Below are 15,646 nucleotides of genomic sequence, written 5' to 3'. Positions count from 1 at the left end.
AATCGAGATGTTTCTGTCAAGGTTGATTTTTGCTCAGGTTTTGTATATTATAATTGGTATAAGTGAAACTTATCATGTAGTTCTAAGAGGTGAGAACAGGGACTAAGAGGTGAGAATAGGGACTTAAATTTTCTGCCCTTGCTATGCCTCTGCAGTGCTTTGCTTTTTAACTATTTATTTATTTATTTAAGGAAAAGGGGGAAATGAGGACTGGGTTTAGTACTCTGGCAGGGAGGGGGTTGGACTAGATGATCTTTTGAGGTCCCTTCCAGCCCCTGAAATTCTGTGATTCTGTGACTGTTGAATTTGTTTTTCTGCAGTTCTGTATTTGTATCACAAAAAGAACCAAGCTGTGTGTCCTAGTGTCCGTGCAACAAGAAATTTGCATGCTGTATCCTTACATATTTACCATGGTGAATAAGATTTTGTGTAACATTGCCAGCATCCCCAATCACCTGGCCTTGTGTTCCCCCAGAGGCTAGCATACCCAGCTTCTCTGTTGTTTCAGGGCTCTGGTGGGCTGAAATTACCCCCCAGCTAACTTGGAGAAAACTATCCCCCAAAATAAAATTGCCAGACTTAGCTCAGGTTGGGATGGAAGCAAACGAAGCTCTATTTACAAGCAAACCACAGTCTAGAAATATGAAATGCAATGAATATGCACCAAATATACAATAGATGTTTATCATATAGATATATTTACACTTTACAAACAACACAGAAACTCCTCAGAACCCCCTGGACCGATCCAGTGGGACTGTTCTCCTCCTCCCCCACTCCTTCCCTCCTTCCTGTTACCTCACACAGGAGTCAAAACAGAGATGCCCTGACAAGGTAACAGAAGAGAGAGAGAAGTTGCAAGCAGAAGTGACAGAAGAAAGAGAGCAAGAACTGTTTCTGCCACTGCTTTATATCCCTATTAGCAAGCCAATGAATTCTATAGACCTTAGCACAATTTTCCTTTCGTATCCAATGGTAATTTATTTTGCTTTCAGTCTCTGCAGTCAGAGACTAGGCTAAAGTTCTCCCTTCAAACTGTAGCAGTGCAAGTCAGGTAACTGAATAGCACACAGGCACACACCTTTGTGAGTTTGGGCCCTCATTACAGACCAGAGGTTAGACAACACCAGTCAAATGGTAGTCAGAATGTTCCCATTTCATTTGTCCTCCTCCTACTGATTTCCATTGTTCAGGTTTGGTTATTTTTGCTTTTTGCTAATGGTGATTCCCAAACATTTTTCCCTGGAGTAAAGATGGCTTTACTTTTCTTTTTCAGCCAGTGTCTCAATGGAACAGTGACATGTATTGAAGCCACTACAGAAACCACAGGTAATTTCCAGCCTTGTTTCATACTGCAGTAGCACAGGGAAAGATTTTGACACCGAATAGTAATTTGGTTTTCTCCTCATATGTATTTTCATGGTGAGATCCTTAACATATCTAAAACATGAGGTTAGAAACAGAAGTTACCTTTTGTTTGTTCTGTTTTGCCTTTTCCATTTTTCTGTAGCATAAATTGTACTACTAGTTCACTTCTGAAATTAGAAGACACCCAAAATTACATGTGAGATGTAGGTCAATATGTTCTCATGGGAGTAGCTAAGGTTAGGCTCACTATCCATGCTTAGGAAGCCTTAGGATCTTCATTTCTGGAAGGTAATTTTTAACTAGTTTCTAATGGATTTAGAAGAGAATTCAGTACACTGGAAATTATGCCACTTCTGAAGGTTCTGTCTACTTAAGGCATAATTACTCAGTTAAGAATGGGCTGTACTCAGCACTGGTTAGACCACACCTTGAGTCCTGTGTCCAGTTCTGGGCTCCTCAATTTAAGAAGGACACTGAGACACTTGAACGTGTCCAGAGAAGGGCAACGAGGCTGGGGAGGGGTCTGGAGCACAGCCCTGTGAGGAGAGGCTGAGGGAGCTGGGGTTGCTTAGCCTGGAGAAGAGAAGGCTCAGGGGAGACCTTCTTGCTCTCTACAACTACCTGAAGGGAGGTTGTAGCCAGGTGGGGCTTGGTCTCTTCTCCCAGGCAACCTGTGACAGAACAAGAGGACACAGTCTCAAGCTGTGCCAGGGGAAGTTTAGGCTGAAGGTGAGGAGAAAGTTCTCCCCAGAAAGAGAAATTGGCCATTGAATGTGCTGCCCAGGGAGGTGGTGGAGTCTCCATCCCTGGAGGTGTTCAAGAGGGGATTGGATGTGGCACTTGGAGCCATGGTTTAGTTAGTCATGAGGTGTTGGGTGACAGGTTGGACTTGATGATCTCTGAGGTCTTTTCCAACCTTATTGATTCTATGAGTATCAGATCCAGAGTGCATAGATCCAGATGCTTAATATTAAATTTTGGGCCTTTTTTTTAACCTTTAAAACCTGTATTAATTTGATGTCTCTGTAAGACAAATCAAGTTATAAACTTTTATTCAGATGATATTCTTATGTATGCTGTAACGTAGGCTAACCATGCAGTAAAGTTAAGTCGCTTTGGAACTGAACCAGATACAAACTCTTCAGTGTCAAAGAGCAGCTGATCTCATTTAACCTGCATTTTGCATTTGAAGTTCACATATGCCCTGAAGGGAAAATCTACTATGACTGCAGATTTCCTGTGCCTGGATTGCCAGCGGCGGGTGTGAATTGTGGCATCTCTTGTGCAAACCTTGCCATGAACTTCTCCTGTGTCCCCTCACCACCCTGTGCAAGTGGCTGTGTTTGCCCCCCTGGGTAAGCTTTGGCAGAACAACCTGGAGCACAAGACATACACATGTTGTTCACAGTATAACTGCCTTCTCCCCCCAGCTTTCATTTTCTTGTAAAGTTCCAGTGGTAGCACACCTCTAATTTTGAAGCTGCTGTTCTTTATGTTGTTTGCAGAGGTAAACATTTAAAAGGCCAATTCTTTTGTGTCTGAGGACCCTTTCTCCAATCTTCTGGTTTGAGGCTTCATGTTACAGTGCTTCCTCAGTTGGAGTCCCACAGTTGCCCCATCCTGAAACCATTGTTCCACTATCCCATGAGCTATCCAGCTTGCTACCAGTCTGACTGGCTGGCATTTGGTACTCTCTGGACATAGAGGTGGCTCCCACCACTTGCACAGTGAAGTTGGAGTGTAGAAGCAAACATGACCAAAGATCAGAATGGAAGCCATCTGTATTCCTTCTTACTGCCCAAGTAATTTTCTCATCTAGGCAGCTCATATATTTGGATTCAGTGCCCAGAAACACTCTGCTGAGCTTTGCAGCAGTCAAATCAAAGTGCAAAAGATAAAAGACTTAGTTGTGAAGTTTCTGTCAGGATCATCCACCAACCCCTCCACCTGTTTCTGGTTCCTCCCCTTATACCTGCTGTGTGCACTTGGAGATTTGAAGAATCCAACACTGCTGCCCTAAGACCAGTACTGGGAGTGTCAGTCATTTAGTTTCTTTTTTATAATGTTAAGCAGATGGAAATGGGAAAATAGCAATAGCACACCTCTGGGTTGCTTTTTCATCAAATTAGGATTGCTGCCTTTTGCATTAGATGCTGCTGCTTTGCCTTGACCTTGTTAGTTATTTCCACTTACCCGGGGTAGCCAGGTAGCCTCCACCACCCCCCTTCCTAAAGGGTACTTTTTGTCCTGCTAACTCTGCAACAGCTGCCACAGCCCAGCTCACTGTGTTCTGAAGAGGATGGTTGCTGCTTTGTGAAGAGGAGCAGGCACATTAGCCCACCTGCCTGCCCGGGACAGGAGGGTGAGGGAGCAGCTGAGAGGGAAGGGCAGCTGGGCTGCAGCCTCAGCACACCAATGCTCTGCAGTTTGCAGGGAGGGATACCTACACTGCCTGCACTCTTGCCTAGCAGCTGCTGCCTCACACCAACACACCCCTGTCTAGGTAGAGGCAGAGTTGTGCATAGTGGGGATCATTATTCAGACTGCTGCTGAAAGAGTAGTCCTTGGCTGGATGCAAGATGAGTTCCCCTTGGCAGGGTTCAGACAATGCACAACACATCCAGTTATGGTGATCTTCTTGTCAATATTCACATTCATCTTATTAATTCTTTTTTTGAAGGATGGCTGAACACAGAGGGAAATGTTATGTTCCTGACAGTTGTCCATGCACCTGGAAAGACAGGGAATTTCTGTCAGGAGAAGTGATAGCTACATCATGTTACACCTGGTGAGTGACGTGCATTTGGTGTACTTCCAAATCACCTGGGTCTAGCCACAAACTAAGAATGGCAGAAAAATCTTATGGAATATATTTAACATAAGGTGAGGGAGGTGATTCTCCCCCTCTGCTCCACTCCGCTGAGACCCCACCTGGAGTACTGCATCCAGTGCTGGAGCCCCTGTTACAAAATGAATCCGGAGGGTGCTGGAAGGTGTCCAGAGGAGGGCCACAAGCATGAGCAGAGGGCTGGAGCTGCTCTCCTATGAGGACAGACTGAGAAAGTTGGGGCTGTTCAGTCTGGACAAGAGAAGGCTCCCAGGAGACCTTCTTGTGGCCTTCCATTATCTGAAGGGGGCAACAAGAAAGCTGGGGAGAGGCTTTTTAGGGTGTCAGGGAGTGATAGGAGTGGGGGGAATGGAGCAAAACTAGAAATGGGTAGCTTGAGATTGGATGTTAGGAAGAAGTTGTTCCCCATGAGGGTGGTGAGAGACTGGCACAAGTTGCCCAGGGAGGTGGTGGAAGCCTCATGCCTGGAGGTTTCTCAGGCCAGGCTGGATGTGGCTGTGAGCAACCTGCTGTAGTGTGAGGTGTCCCTGCCCATGGCAGTGGAGGTTGGAACTGAATGATGGTTGAGATCCCTTCCAACCCTGATAATTCTATGATTCCATGATAAAGAAATCTCTGTGCTTGTTTATAGATACTTACAGGCTCTTTTATTAAGCTCTCTTAATAAACTTAGAAGTGTATGCAGACTTTTGGGTAAGCACTTCTTAAGGTCTGTAAAGGGGGCAGAAGATACCCAAGTTAAAAAGCAGCCATGAACATATGGTTGATTCTGAAATCTCTTGAAAGAGAAGGCATTTGGCATTTTGAGGAATAGAGTATCATGAAAGACAGCCAAGGAGGAAAACAAACAAAAAGAGAACTTCAATGTAAGACAGTGGTGAATAGTCTGCTCCTTTGGGAACTGCATAAGCAATTGTATAGGAAGATGATGGGTAATAAAAAAAGAAAGAAAGAAAGAAAAGACAAAGAAAAGAAATAAAAAACATTAGAGCTGGAAACTGAGGTAGTACCCAGGGAGGTGGAGGAGTCACCATCCCTGGAGGTGTTCAAGAGGAGATTGGATGTGGCACTTGGTGCCATGGTCTAGTCATGAGGTCTGCGGAGACAGGTTGCACTCGATGATCCTCGAGGTCTCTTCCAACCTTAGTTATACTGTGATACTGATACTGTGATACCTTTTTAAAGGAACCTTACCTGATTCATGTTGATGCAAAGCAGGTTTTCATCCATTATCATTTGCTAGAGAAAATATCTGTCTTTCAAGTAAGTCTACATTTAATGATCATGAAAAACCAAACTTGGGCATGGTGGCTTTTAACCATGTAAAAACTTCAGTGGTAAATGGGCTGAGTTTTTATATGCACACAAAGAAAACTGCAGGATGTCAGTACTGCCTTCACACAAATTCATGCATGTCACTGAGTGCAGATGGCAGGAAAAGGGATCCCTAAAATATCAGCATTTATTTCTTAAACTCAATTGGTATTTGTCTGGTACCCTGGAATCTTGCAGGTAGCAACTGGAGGTCTTTTGCATTGAATATGTGCAGATTTGAATAAAAATCTCTTGAGAAAACAAATATAATATTGATGTTTCATGAATAATTGTGTTCTGGCATGCTGTCTGGTAGATACTGGAGGGAGTGATGGAAATACTGTGCATAAGAAAGAAGCATTTTAAGATTCTTATTGTACGTATGTGCTGAGAGCAAAACGCTTATGACTCTTCTGCCATGGAATCAGCAACAGCTTCAGAAACAATCCACAGTACAGCTCTGTGTTTTAAAGTCTGAGGTGTTCACAGGATCCTAGGATCACAGGATGTCAGAGGTTGGATGAGACCCAAAGAGATCACCAAGTCCAACCCCCCTGCCAGAGCAGGACCATAGAATCCAGCTCAGGTCACAGAGAAACACATCCAGACAGGGCTTGAAAGTCTCCAGAGAAGGAGACTCCACAACCTCTCTGGGCAGCCTGTTCCAGTGCTCTGTGACCCTTACAGTAAAGTTCCTCCTTGTGTTGAGGTGGAACCTCCTGTGCTGCAGCTTACATCCATTGCTTCTTGCCCTATCCCAGGGAGCAAGCGAGCAGAGCCTGTCCCCTCCCTCCTGACCCCCCAGCCCTCAGATATTTATAAACATTTATTAAATTCCCTCTAAGTGTTCTCCTTTTCAGACCAAAATGCCCCAGGTCCCTCAGCCTCTCCTCACCAGGCAGTGCTCCAGCCCCCTAACCATCCTCAGAGCCCTCCACTGGACCCGCTCCAGCAGATCCCTTTCCCTCTCGAACTGGGGAGCCCAAAGCTGAAGACAGTGTCCTACCTTTCACGAATTTCTGTATGACTGGAAATAAAGAACACAGGGAAGCTTTTCACAGAAAAGTCAAAGAAAAGCACCCTGCTGTGAGAAGAGCTTGATTGCTAATTTTCCTTCCAGTGTCTGCCGGCGAGGGATATTCAATTGCACCAGCTACCCCTGTCCTGCCGTGTGCACTATTTATGGAGATCGACATTACTACACCTTTGATGGACTGGAATATGATTATGTCAGTGACTGCCAAGCTTACCTGCTGAAGGTAGGAGGACTGTCCACGCATTTTCATGTGCTCAAGTGAAAATTTCCACGAGAGAGCAAGAGCTTTGAATAGTGAGGGATGTTCTGTGGAAACAAACACTCAGAAAAGAGGTTGTGGTGGGTTTGGTAATCACCCCCCCCGACAGGAATTTGGAGGATTACTCCCAAAGTAAATCACCAGAACTAGCTCAGAAGGTTTTGGAAGCAAATGAGGCTCTATTTACAAGCAGACTAGAATCTGGAAATATGAAATGCAATGAATATGTACAATATATATCTTTACATATACTTACAATTTATAAACAACACAGGAACCCTGCTCTGGACTAAGCCAGGGGGGGCTACCAATGGCTCCCCCTTCTCCAGACACCCCCCATACAAGAAAGAGAAAAGAGAAAACAGAAAGTGTAGCTGTTAGTACTCAGCCACAGCAAAGAGCGCAGCCAAGGTCAGCAAACCAAGCAGAAGCCACCAGGTAGTATCAGGTAGAGCGGAGAGCTGAGGAAAGAGACAGAATAGTTTATGCAACTAACTTTCTGTTAGTTATCTTACCAAGGGGATTATTTAGACCTTATCAGAGTGGCTGGAGAGCAGCCAGACAGAAAGGGACCTGGGGGTGCTGGTTGACAGCAGCTGAACATGAGTCATCAGTGTGCCCAGGTGGCCAAGAAGGCAAATGGCATCCTGGCCCGCATCAGCAATAGTGTGGCTAGCAGGAGCAGGGAAGTCATTCTGCCCTGTACTCAACACCTGTTAGGCCACACCTTGAGTCCTGTGTCCAGTTCTGAGCCCCTCAATTTAAGAAGGACATTGAGACTCTTGAACGTGTCCAGAGAAGGGCAACGAGGCTGGGGAGAGGTCTGGAGCACAGCCCTGTGAGGAGAGGCTGAGGGAGCTGGAGTTGCTTAGCCTGGAGAAGAGAAGGCTCAGGGGAGAACTTCTTGCTCTCTACAACTACCTGAAGGGAGGTTGTAGCCATGTGGGGGTTGGTCTCTTCTCCCATGCAACGTGTGACAGAACAAGAGGACACAGTCTCATGCTGTGCCAGGGGAGGTTTAGACTGGAGGTGAGGAGAAAGTTCTTCCCAGAAAGAGTAATTGGCCATTGGGATGTGCTGCCCAGGGAGGTGGTGGAGTCACCATCCCTGGAGGTATTTCAGAGGGGATTGGACATGGCACTTGGAGCCATGGTTTAGTTGATTAGATGGTGTTGGGTGACAGGTTGGACTTGATGATCTCTGTGGTCTTTTCCAACCTTATTGATTCTATGATTATTTCCCTTTTACATCCAGTGGTAGTTTATTTATATTTCTACTATTTTCCATGGTATTTTCCAAGGCATCAGCCTAAAACTGCCACAGTGGTGCAGAACAGATGTTTGAAAGGAAGAATCTACAAATGATATTTTGTGCTCAGCCATTTGAAAAATGGTACATTGGGGTCTCTTTATTTATCTGTGTGGCCTAGAGGAAAATAGGAAACAATCTTTTCTGCTCTGCCTTAGCCATGCTTTTATCACGAGGGACAAAGAACAACATGATAGAAGGTGCTCTAGAACTAGGTATAATCTACAAATGTGTTGAACAATTATCTGGAAATTGTTCTTGGGGTAGGATTAATGATGACCAGGGCCTTGTAAGGCTCAATGAGGCCCTGGGCAACCTGGTTATTTGAGGATGTCCCTGCTGACTGCAGGGAGGTTGGGCTGAATGATCTTTGGAGGTCCCTTCCAGCCTGGACCATTCTATGATTCTATGATTCTGTGACCTCTGAGGCTGCTTGGAATCCTTCTTGAATGTGGTGTGGATCAGAGCTGGAGTGTATGTGTATAACCATATCAAACACAATGGTTTCATAATGCAGCAATGAAATCATCCATTGGGATTGTCTGGCAGCTACATGCTAATGTTCCTCATAGCACACATTTACAGTGCATTGCTATCCTTTTTGGTTTTTTGTTTGCTTAAAAATATGACAAATGATACTTAGAAATATATTTTAGTACTAACAACACTAGAGAGATTGGCCATTGGAATGGGCTGCCCAGGGAGGTGGAGGAGTCACCATCACTGGAGGTGTTTAAGAGGAGACTGGATGAGAAAGGTTTGGTAAAGATAATAAGAATACCTCATAGCAAAGTCAGGCCATGTATCATATTGTGTCATAAAAGAGCTCTCATTCTTAGAGATATATGAAGGTTTGCACAAATCTTCCTCCTTTAAGGTCCAAAAAATAGGGGTTAAGATGCAAAAAATAGGAGTTACTTCACCTGTATGATGAGGTGGAAAGGTGGGGTTTCACTTCTTAACTCTTTTGCTGGACACTCAGAGAGATTCCTAGATTCATTTAGGTTGGAGAAGACCTCGATGATCATCTAGTTCCAAGCCCTCTGCCATGGGCAGGGATGCCTTCAACTAGCCCAGGCTGCTCAAGGTCTCATCCAACCTGGCCTTGAGCACATCCAGGGAGATGGCATCCATGACCTCCCTGGGCAACCTGTTGCAGTGTCTCACCACCCTCTTCCTAATCTCCAGTCTAAATCTCCACTCCTCAAGCCATTTCCACTCATCCTATCACTACAAGCCCATGTTAGAAGTCCCTTCCTGGCATTCTTGTAGATCCCCTTCAGGTATTGGAAGGCTTCAGCAAGGTCTCCCCAGGGTCATCTTCTCTCCAGGCTGAATAGCCCCACCTCTCTCAGCCTGTCACCACAGGAGAGGTTCCCCAGCCCTCTGATCATCTTCACGGCCCTCCTCTGGACCTCCTCCAGCAGTTTGATGTCTCTCTCATGCTGGAGGCACCAGGCAGAGTCTCCTGAGAACGTTAGGGGCAGGGGCAGAATCGCCTCCCTTGTCCTGCTGGTCACGTTGCTTTGATGCAGCCCAGGATACGGTTGGCCTTCTGTGCTGCAGACGCACATTGCCAGGTCCTGTTGGGTTTGCCTTGCTGTGTAAAGCAAATCTATGCTGCTTATTCAACCTTCAGTATGATAGTGGAATGGTTTGGGTTTGCAAGAAAGTGTCACCTGCCACTCTACTGTGTAAGAAATCACCTGTCTGGAAGCAAACCACGGGGAGCATTTGGAGTTCAAGAATGAAGTTGGCAGGCACATAATTAAAGCGTGTGGCACGCTGCCCACAGGCCTTTCTCCAGGCAGAACCTGATGGCACAACTGACAAAAATGTTGCCTACATAGAGCTGCTCTTCAGATTTACATAGAATACATAGAATACATAGAATAAACCAGGTTGGAAGAGACCTTCAAGATCATCGCGTCCAACCCATCAACCAATCCAACTCCGCCCAAGCAACTAACCCACGGCACCAAGTACCCCGTCAAGTCTTCTCCTAAAAACCTCCAGTGATGGTGACTCCACCACCTCCCCAGGCAGCCCATTCCAATGTGCAATCACTCTTTCTGTATAGAACTTTTTTCTAACATCCAGCCTGTATCTCCCCTGGCGCAGCCCGAGACTGTGTCCTCTTGTTCTGGTACTGCTTGCCTGAGAGAAGAGACCAACATCCGTCTGTCTACAACCTCCCTTCAGGTAGTTGTAGAGAGTAATAAGGTCACCCCTGAGTCTCCTCTTCTCCAGGCTAAGCAACCCCAGCTCCCTCAGCCTCTCCTCGTAGGGCTTATGTTCCAAACCCCTCACCAACTTTGTTGCTCTTCTCTGGACTCGTTCCAGCAAGTCAACCTCCTTCCTAAACTGAGGGGCCCAGAACTGGACACAGTACTCGAGGTGCGGCCTAACCAGTGCAGTGTACAGGGGCAGAATGACCTCCCTGCTCCTGCTGGCCACACTGTTCCTGATGCAGGCCAGGATGCCATTGGCCCTCTTAGCTGCCTGGGCACACTGCAGGCTCATGTTCAGTCTACCGTCGACCAGCACCCCCAGGTCCCTCTCTGCCTGACTGCTCTCCAGCCACTCTGACCCCAGCCTGTAGCTCTGCATGGGGTTGCTGTGGCCAATGTGCAGAACCCGGCACTTGGATGTGTTAAATCTCATGCCCTTGGACTCTGCCCATCTGTCCAGCCTGTCGAGGTCCCTCTGCAGAGCCTCTCTACCCTCCAGCAGATCAACTCCTGCGCCCAGCTTGGTGTCGTCAGCAAATTTACTGATGATGGACTCGATGCCCTCGTCCAGATCATCAATAAAGATGTTAAAGAGCAAGGGGCCCAGTACTGATCCCTGGGGCACACCACTGGTGACTGGCTGCCAGCTGGATGTGGCACCATTCACTACCACTCTCTGGGCTCGGCCCTCCAGCCAGTTCCTAACCCATCTCAGTGTGCTCCCATCCAAGCCATGGGCTGACAGCTTGGCCAGGAGTTTGCTATGGGGAACAGTGTCAAAGGCCTTGCTGAGGTCCAGGTAGACTACATCCACAGGCCTCCCCACATCCACCAGGCGGGTCACCTGATCATAGAAGGAGATCAGGTTGGTCAGGCAGGACCTGCCCTTCCTAAACCCATGCTGGCTGGGCCTGATCCCTTGGCCATCCTCTAAGTGTTGTGTGATTGCACTCAGGATGACCTGCTCCATAATCTTTCCTGGCACTGAGGTCAGCTTTTTTTTTTTTCCTCAGCTTTTCAAACTGTTTTGTGGTTTTTTTTTTAATCCCCCCATACTTAGCTAATGTGAGAAAGTATGGCCTAATTTGTTCATAGTTTTTCTTTCCTCTTCAGTATATGGAAAATGGTCATTATTTATCTAAGGACTGTTTATTACAAATTGGGGACTGCAGAATTATGCCTGGAACAGATGATGTATCTCTGGGATCTTTTTCAACTGTGAAATGTTTGGAGAAGTTTTAAGGGGGGAACAAAAGAAAAGAAACAAAGGATGGAGTTATGGCACATGCCCAAAGGCTTTGAGGGAACTAAACCACACAAGTGATGAACTATGTGATGTGCAATCCTGGAACCAGAGGAATGGAAGATGGCAATGTCACAGAAACATTCAGGTTGGAAGAGACCCTCAGGATCACCAAATCCAACCCTGAACCCTACTCTGCAAGGTTCACTCCTAAACCATAGCCCCAAGCACCACATCCAAACCACCTTTAAACACATCCAGGGTTGGTGACTCCACCACCTCCCTGGGCAGCACACTCCAATCCCTGACCACTCTCAACATGAATTTTTTCCCCCTAATGTCCAGTCTAAACCTACCCAGTTGCAGCTTGCCAATTACCTTATGAGAAGAGTCCAGCACCAACATCCCCATAATGTCCTTTCAGATAGTTGTAGAAATCTAGGAGGTCTCCCCTCAGCCTCCTCTTTGCCAAACTAAACAGCTGATCTTCATCAGATTTATTCTCCAGGCCCTTCACATCTTCCTTGCCCTCCTCTGCCCTGGCTGCAGCACCTCCACATCTCTCTTGTATTGAGGTGCCCAAAACTGGACACAACACTCCAGGTGTGGCCTCACCAGAGCTGAGTACAAGGGAACAATCCCCTCCCTACTGCTGCTGGACACAGCATTGCTGATCCCAGCCAGGATGCCAGATATAACCAGATATTTTAAAAGGACTCCATGGCTGCATTTGACAGGAACAGACTGACAGGGCTGACTTCCATATGAAGGAAATTAGTAGAAATGAAAGAAAAGTTGAACTCTCTTTCTTTCTAAAACACTTGATGATCTGGATGAGGGCATTGAGTCCATCATCAGTAAATTTGCAGTTGATATGATACCAATCTGGGGGCAGGGGTTGATCTGCTGGAGGTTAGAGGGGCTTTGCAGGCTGGAGAGATGGGCAGAGTCCAAGGGCATGAGATTGTACACATCCAAGTGCCGGGTTCTGCACATTGGCCACAACAACCCCATGCAGTGCTACAGGCTGGGGGCAGAGTGGCTGGATAGTGGTCAGGCAGAGAGGGACCTGGGGGTACTGGTCAATGGTAGGCTGAACATGAGCCAGCAGTGTGCCCAGGTGGCCAAGAGGGCCAATGGCATCCTGGCCTGCATCAGGAACAGTGTGGCCAGCAGGAGCAGGGAGGTCATTCTGCCCCTGTACACTGCACTGGTTAGGCCACACCTTGATTACTGTGTCCAGTTCTGGTCCCCTCAGTTTAGGAAGGAGGTTGACTTGCTGGAAGGTGTCCAGAGAAGGGCAACAAAGCTGGGGAGGGGCTTGGAGCACAAGCCTTATGAGGAGAGGCTGAGGGAGCTGGGGTTGCTTAGCCTGGAGAAGGGGAGACTCAGGGGAGACCTTCTCGCTCTCTACAGCTCCCTGAAGGGAGGTTGTAGCTAGGTGGGGGTTGGTCTCTTCTCCCAGGCAACCAGCACCAGAACAAGAGGACACAGCCTCAAGCTGCACCAGGGGAAGTTTAAGCTGGAGGTTAGGAAGAAATTCTACACAGAGAGAATGATTGCCCATTGGAATGTGCTGCCCAGGGAGGTGGTGGAGTCACCATCATTGGAGGTGTTTAGGAAGAGCCTGGATGAGGCACTTGGTGCCATGGTTGACTTGATTAGATGGTGTTGGGTGATAGGTTGGACTTGATGATCTCAAAGGTCTTTTCCAACCTGGTCTGGTCTATTCTATTCTATTCTATTCTATTCTATTCTATTCTATTCTATTCTATTACCCAGTTCACAGCCTGGAGCCTTTCCTTGGCCTTTCCTACCAGGGAAATGATAACTACAACAAATTTGTTGGCATACTAGTTCTTCCCAGGTGTAGAACTGAGCCCAGGAATTATGATCTGAATCCCATGCCCTCAATGTCACAATGATGCACTATTCCCCTCCTCATTACCACCTTCACTGTTTGATTTGTCTGCTAGCCTCCATAAATGTGATCTGCTTGAACAGCTCTTTAATTTGCCACTGTACTACACAAAGAAGACATCCTTATCTTTGTCTGTGGTTTTAATAAGGAGCTTTTGTGCCCTGGTGGGAGAAAATAAAGTATCAACTTTCAGCAAATTATGAAACTTCAAACTTTGTTTTCAACATCAGTATCATCTATCAGGCCTTTTTGTTTAAAGTGACAGTAGGGGTATGAAAAAGCCCTTTCTGACTGGTTCAGTAGGTACATCCCTTGGCCAGACAAAGACCATAAAGATCACAAGATGACAGGATGTTAGGGATTGGAATGGACCTTTGGAGATCATCGAATCCAAGCCCCCTGCCAGAGCAGGACCATAGAATCTAGTGCAGGTCGCACAGGAATGCATCCAGAAAGGCCTTGAAAGTCTCCAGAGAAGGAGACTCCACAACCTCTCTGGGCAGCCTGTTCCAGTGCTCTGTGACCCTCCCAGTGAAGAAGTTCCTCCTCATGTTGAGGTGGAACCTCCTGTGCTGGTGTATATAACCGGTGCCCCTTGTCCTATCCCAGGGTGCAAGTGAGCAGAGCCTGTGCCCTCCCTCTTGCCCCCCAGCCCTCAGCTATTTAGAAACGTTTATTAAATCCTCTCTCAGTCTTCTCTTCTCCAGATTAAACAGCCCCAGGGCTCTCAGCCTCTCCTCACCAGGCAATGTTGCAGTCCCTCCAGCATCCTCATAGTCCTCTCTTGGACTCTCTCCAGCAGATCCCTGTCCCTCCAGAACTGGGGAGCCCAGAACTGGATGCAATATTCCAGGTGAGGTCTCAGCAGGGCAGAGTAGAGGGGGAGGAGAACCTCCCTGGATCTGCTGGACACACTCCTCTGAATGCAGCCCAGGTCCCCATTGGCCTTCATGGCCCCCAGGGCACATTGCTGTCCCATGCAGAAGCCATTGCCCACCAGCACTCCCAGGTCCTTCTCCACAGGGCTGCTCTGCAGCAGATTTAAAGGAGCAATTCAGAAAATTAAGGCAGTAATGCCTCAAGAAACTCCAACTTCTTCAAGGAATAAGGAGTTACATTACTCACTGAGAAGTCAAGACCCTGTATGAATTAGTGACATTCACAGAGAATGCATCAATACTTACTTCTAACGTTTTAAAAGCTCAATAGTTTCAAGGGGAAAAAAGGAAAAGTCTTAGCAGAAGAACTCACTGAAGTTTTATACCTGGAGATCATAGAATCCTGGAATTGTCAGGGTTGGAAAGGACCTCAAGGAGCATCCAGTTCCAACCCTCCTGCCATGGCCAGGGACACCTCACACTACAGCAGGTTGCTCACAGCCACATCCAGCCTGACCTGAAAAACCTCCAGGCATGAGGCTTCCACCACCTCCCTGAGCAACCTGTGCCAGTCTCTCCCCACCCTCATGGGGAAGAACTTCATCCTAACATCCAATCTGAAGCTACCCACTTCTAGTTTTGCTCCATTCCCCCCCAGTCCTATCATTCCCTGACACCTTAAAAAGTCCCTCCCCAGCTTTCTTATACACCAGGGCTTATTATGCCAGGTAGTTAATCCACTTTATAGTCCAGAAGCCTTTTTACCACCCCCCCCTTTCCAGGGTATCTGCTGGGTAGAGCTGATCTTGCCTGTGTACATTCCAGAGAGCCAGTACCAGTGGTGTCTGCCTTGCACACATTTCTGTTGCACCTTTACACCATCCCCCTGCCTTCCAGGGCAGTTGCAGCCTGGTGAGCAGATCTTATCCTTCCTTGGGGTGTATCTCAGGTCTTGACACAATCACAAGATTGATTTGCATCCAGACAGGATTCCCACAAGTCCACCTCAACTGCCTGTCAAATAATTTATAGTGAGGGGAACTGTGTAGAAAAGGATGTGTTTCTTCACAATTTGCAGGCAACTTTGCCATCAGATAATAAAATAAGGGAGCCTACCTTTCAGTGAAAATGTTATTTCCAGTGAAGGGTTTGCCCTGCTCTAGTGGTAAATAATACCAACAGTTCGATTTTCATTAGCCCCATGACTTCAGAGGAATACCTTTCTGGATGGCTTCTTTCT

General features: G+C 46.9%; 1 protein-coding gene across 1 annotated transcript in view; it reads left to right on the top strand.

Moving 5' to 3' along the window:
* OTOGL (otogelin like) overlaps positions 1-15,646 on the top strand; it is a 139,394-nt gene that overhangs the window by 45,715 nt on the left and 78,033 nt on the right. Inside the window, exons 22-25 of the mRNA XM_054173788.1 lie at positions 1,277-1,329; positions 2,561-2,723; positions 4,049-4,156; positions 6,651-6,789. Of these exons, the coding sequence (XP_054029763.1) occupies positions 1,277-1,329; positions 2,561-2,723; positions 4,049-4,156; positions 6,651-6,789 (463 nt within the window). The remainder of the gene's footprint in view (positions 1-1,276; positions 1,330-2,560; positions 2,724-4,048; positions 4,157-6,650; positions 6,790-15,646) is intronic.

This window comes from Dryobates pubescens, chromosome 27, assembly GCF_014839835.1.
Source record: "Dryobates pubescens isolate bDryPub1 chromosome 27, bDryPub1.pri, whole genome shotgun sequence".
NCBI classification, from domain to species: Eukaryota; Metazoa; Chordata; class Aves; order Piciformes; family Picidae; genus Dryobates; species Dryobates pubescens.
This window is presented reverse-complemented; position numbering and strand designations above follow the sequence as displayed.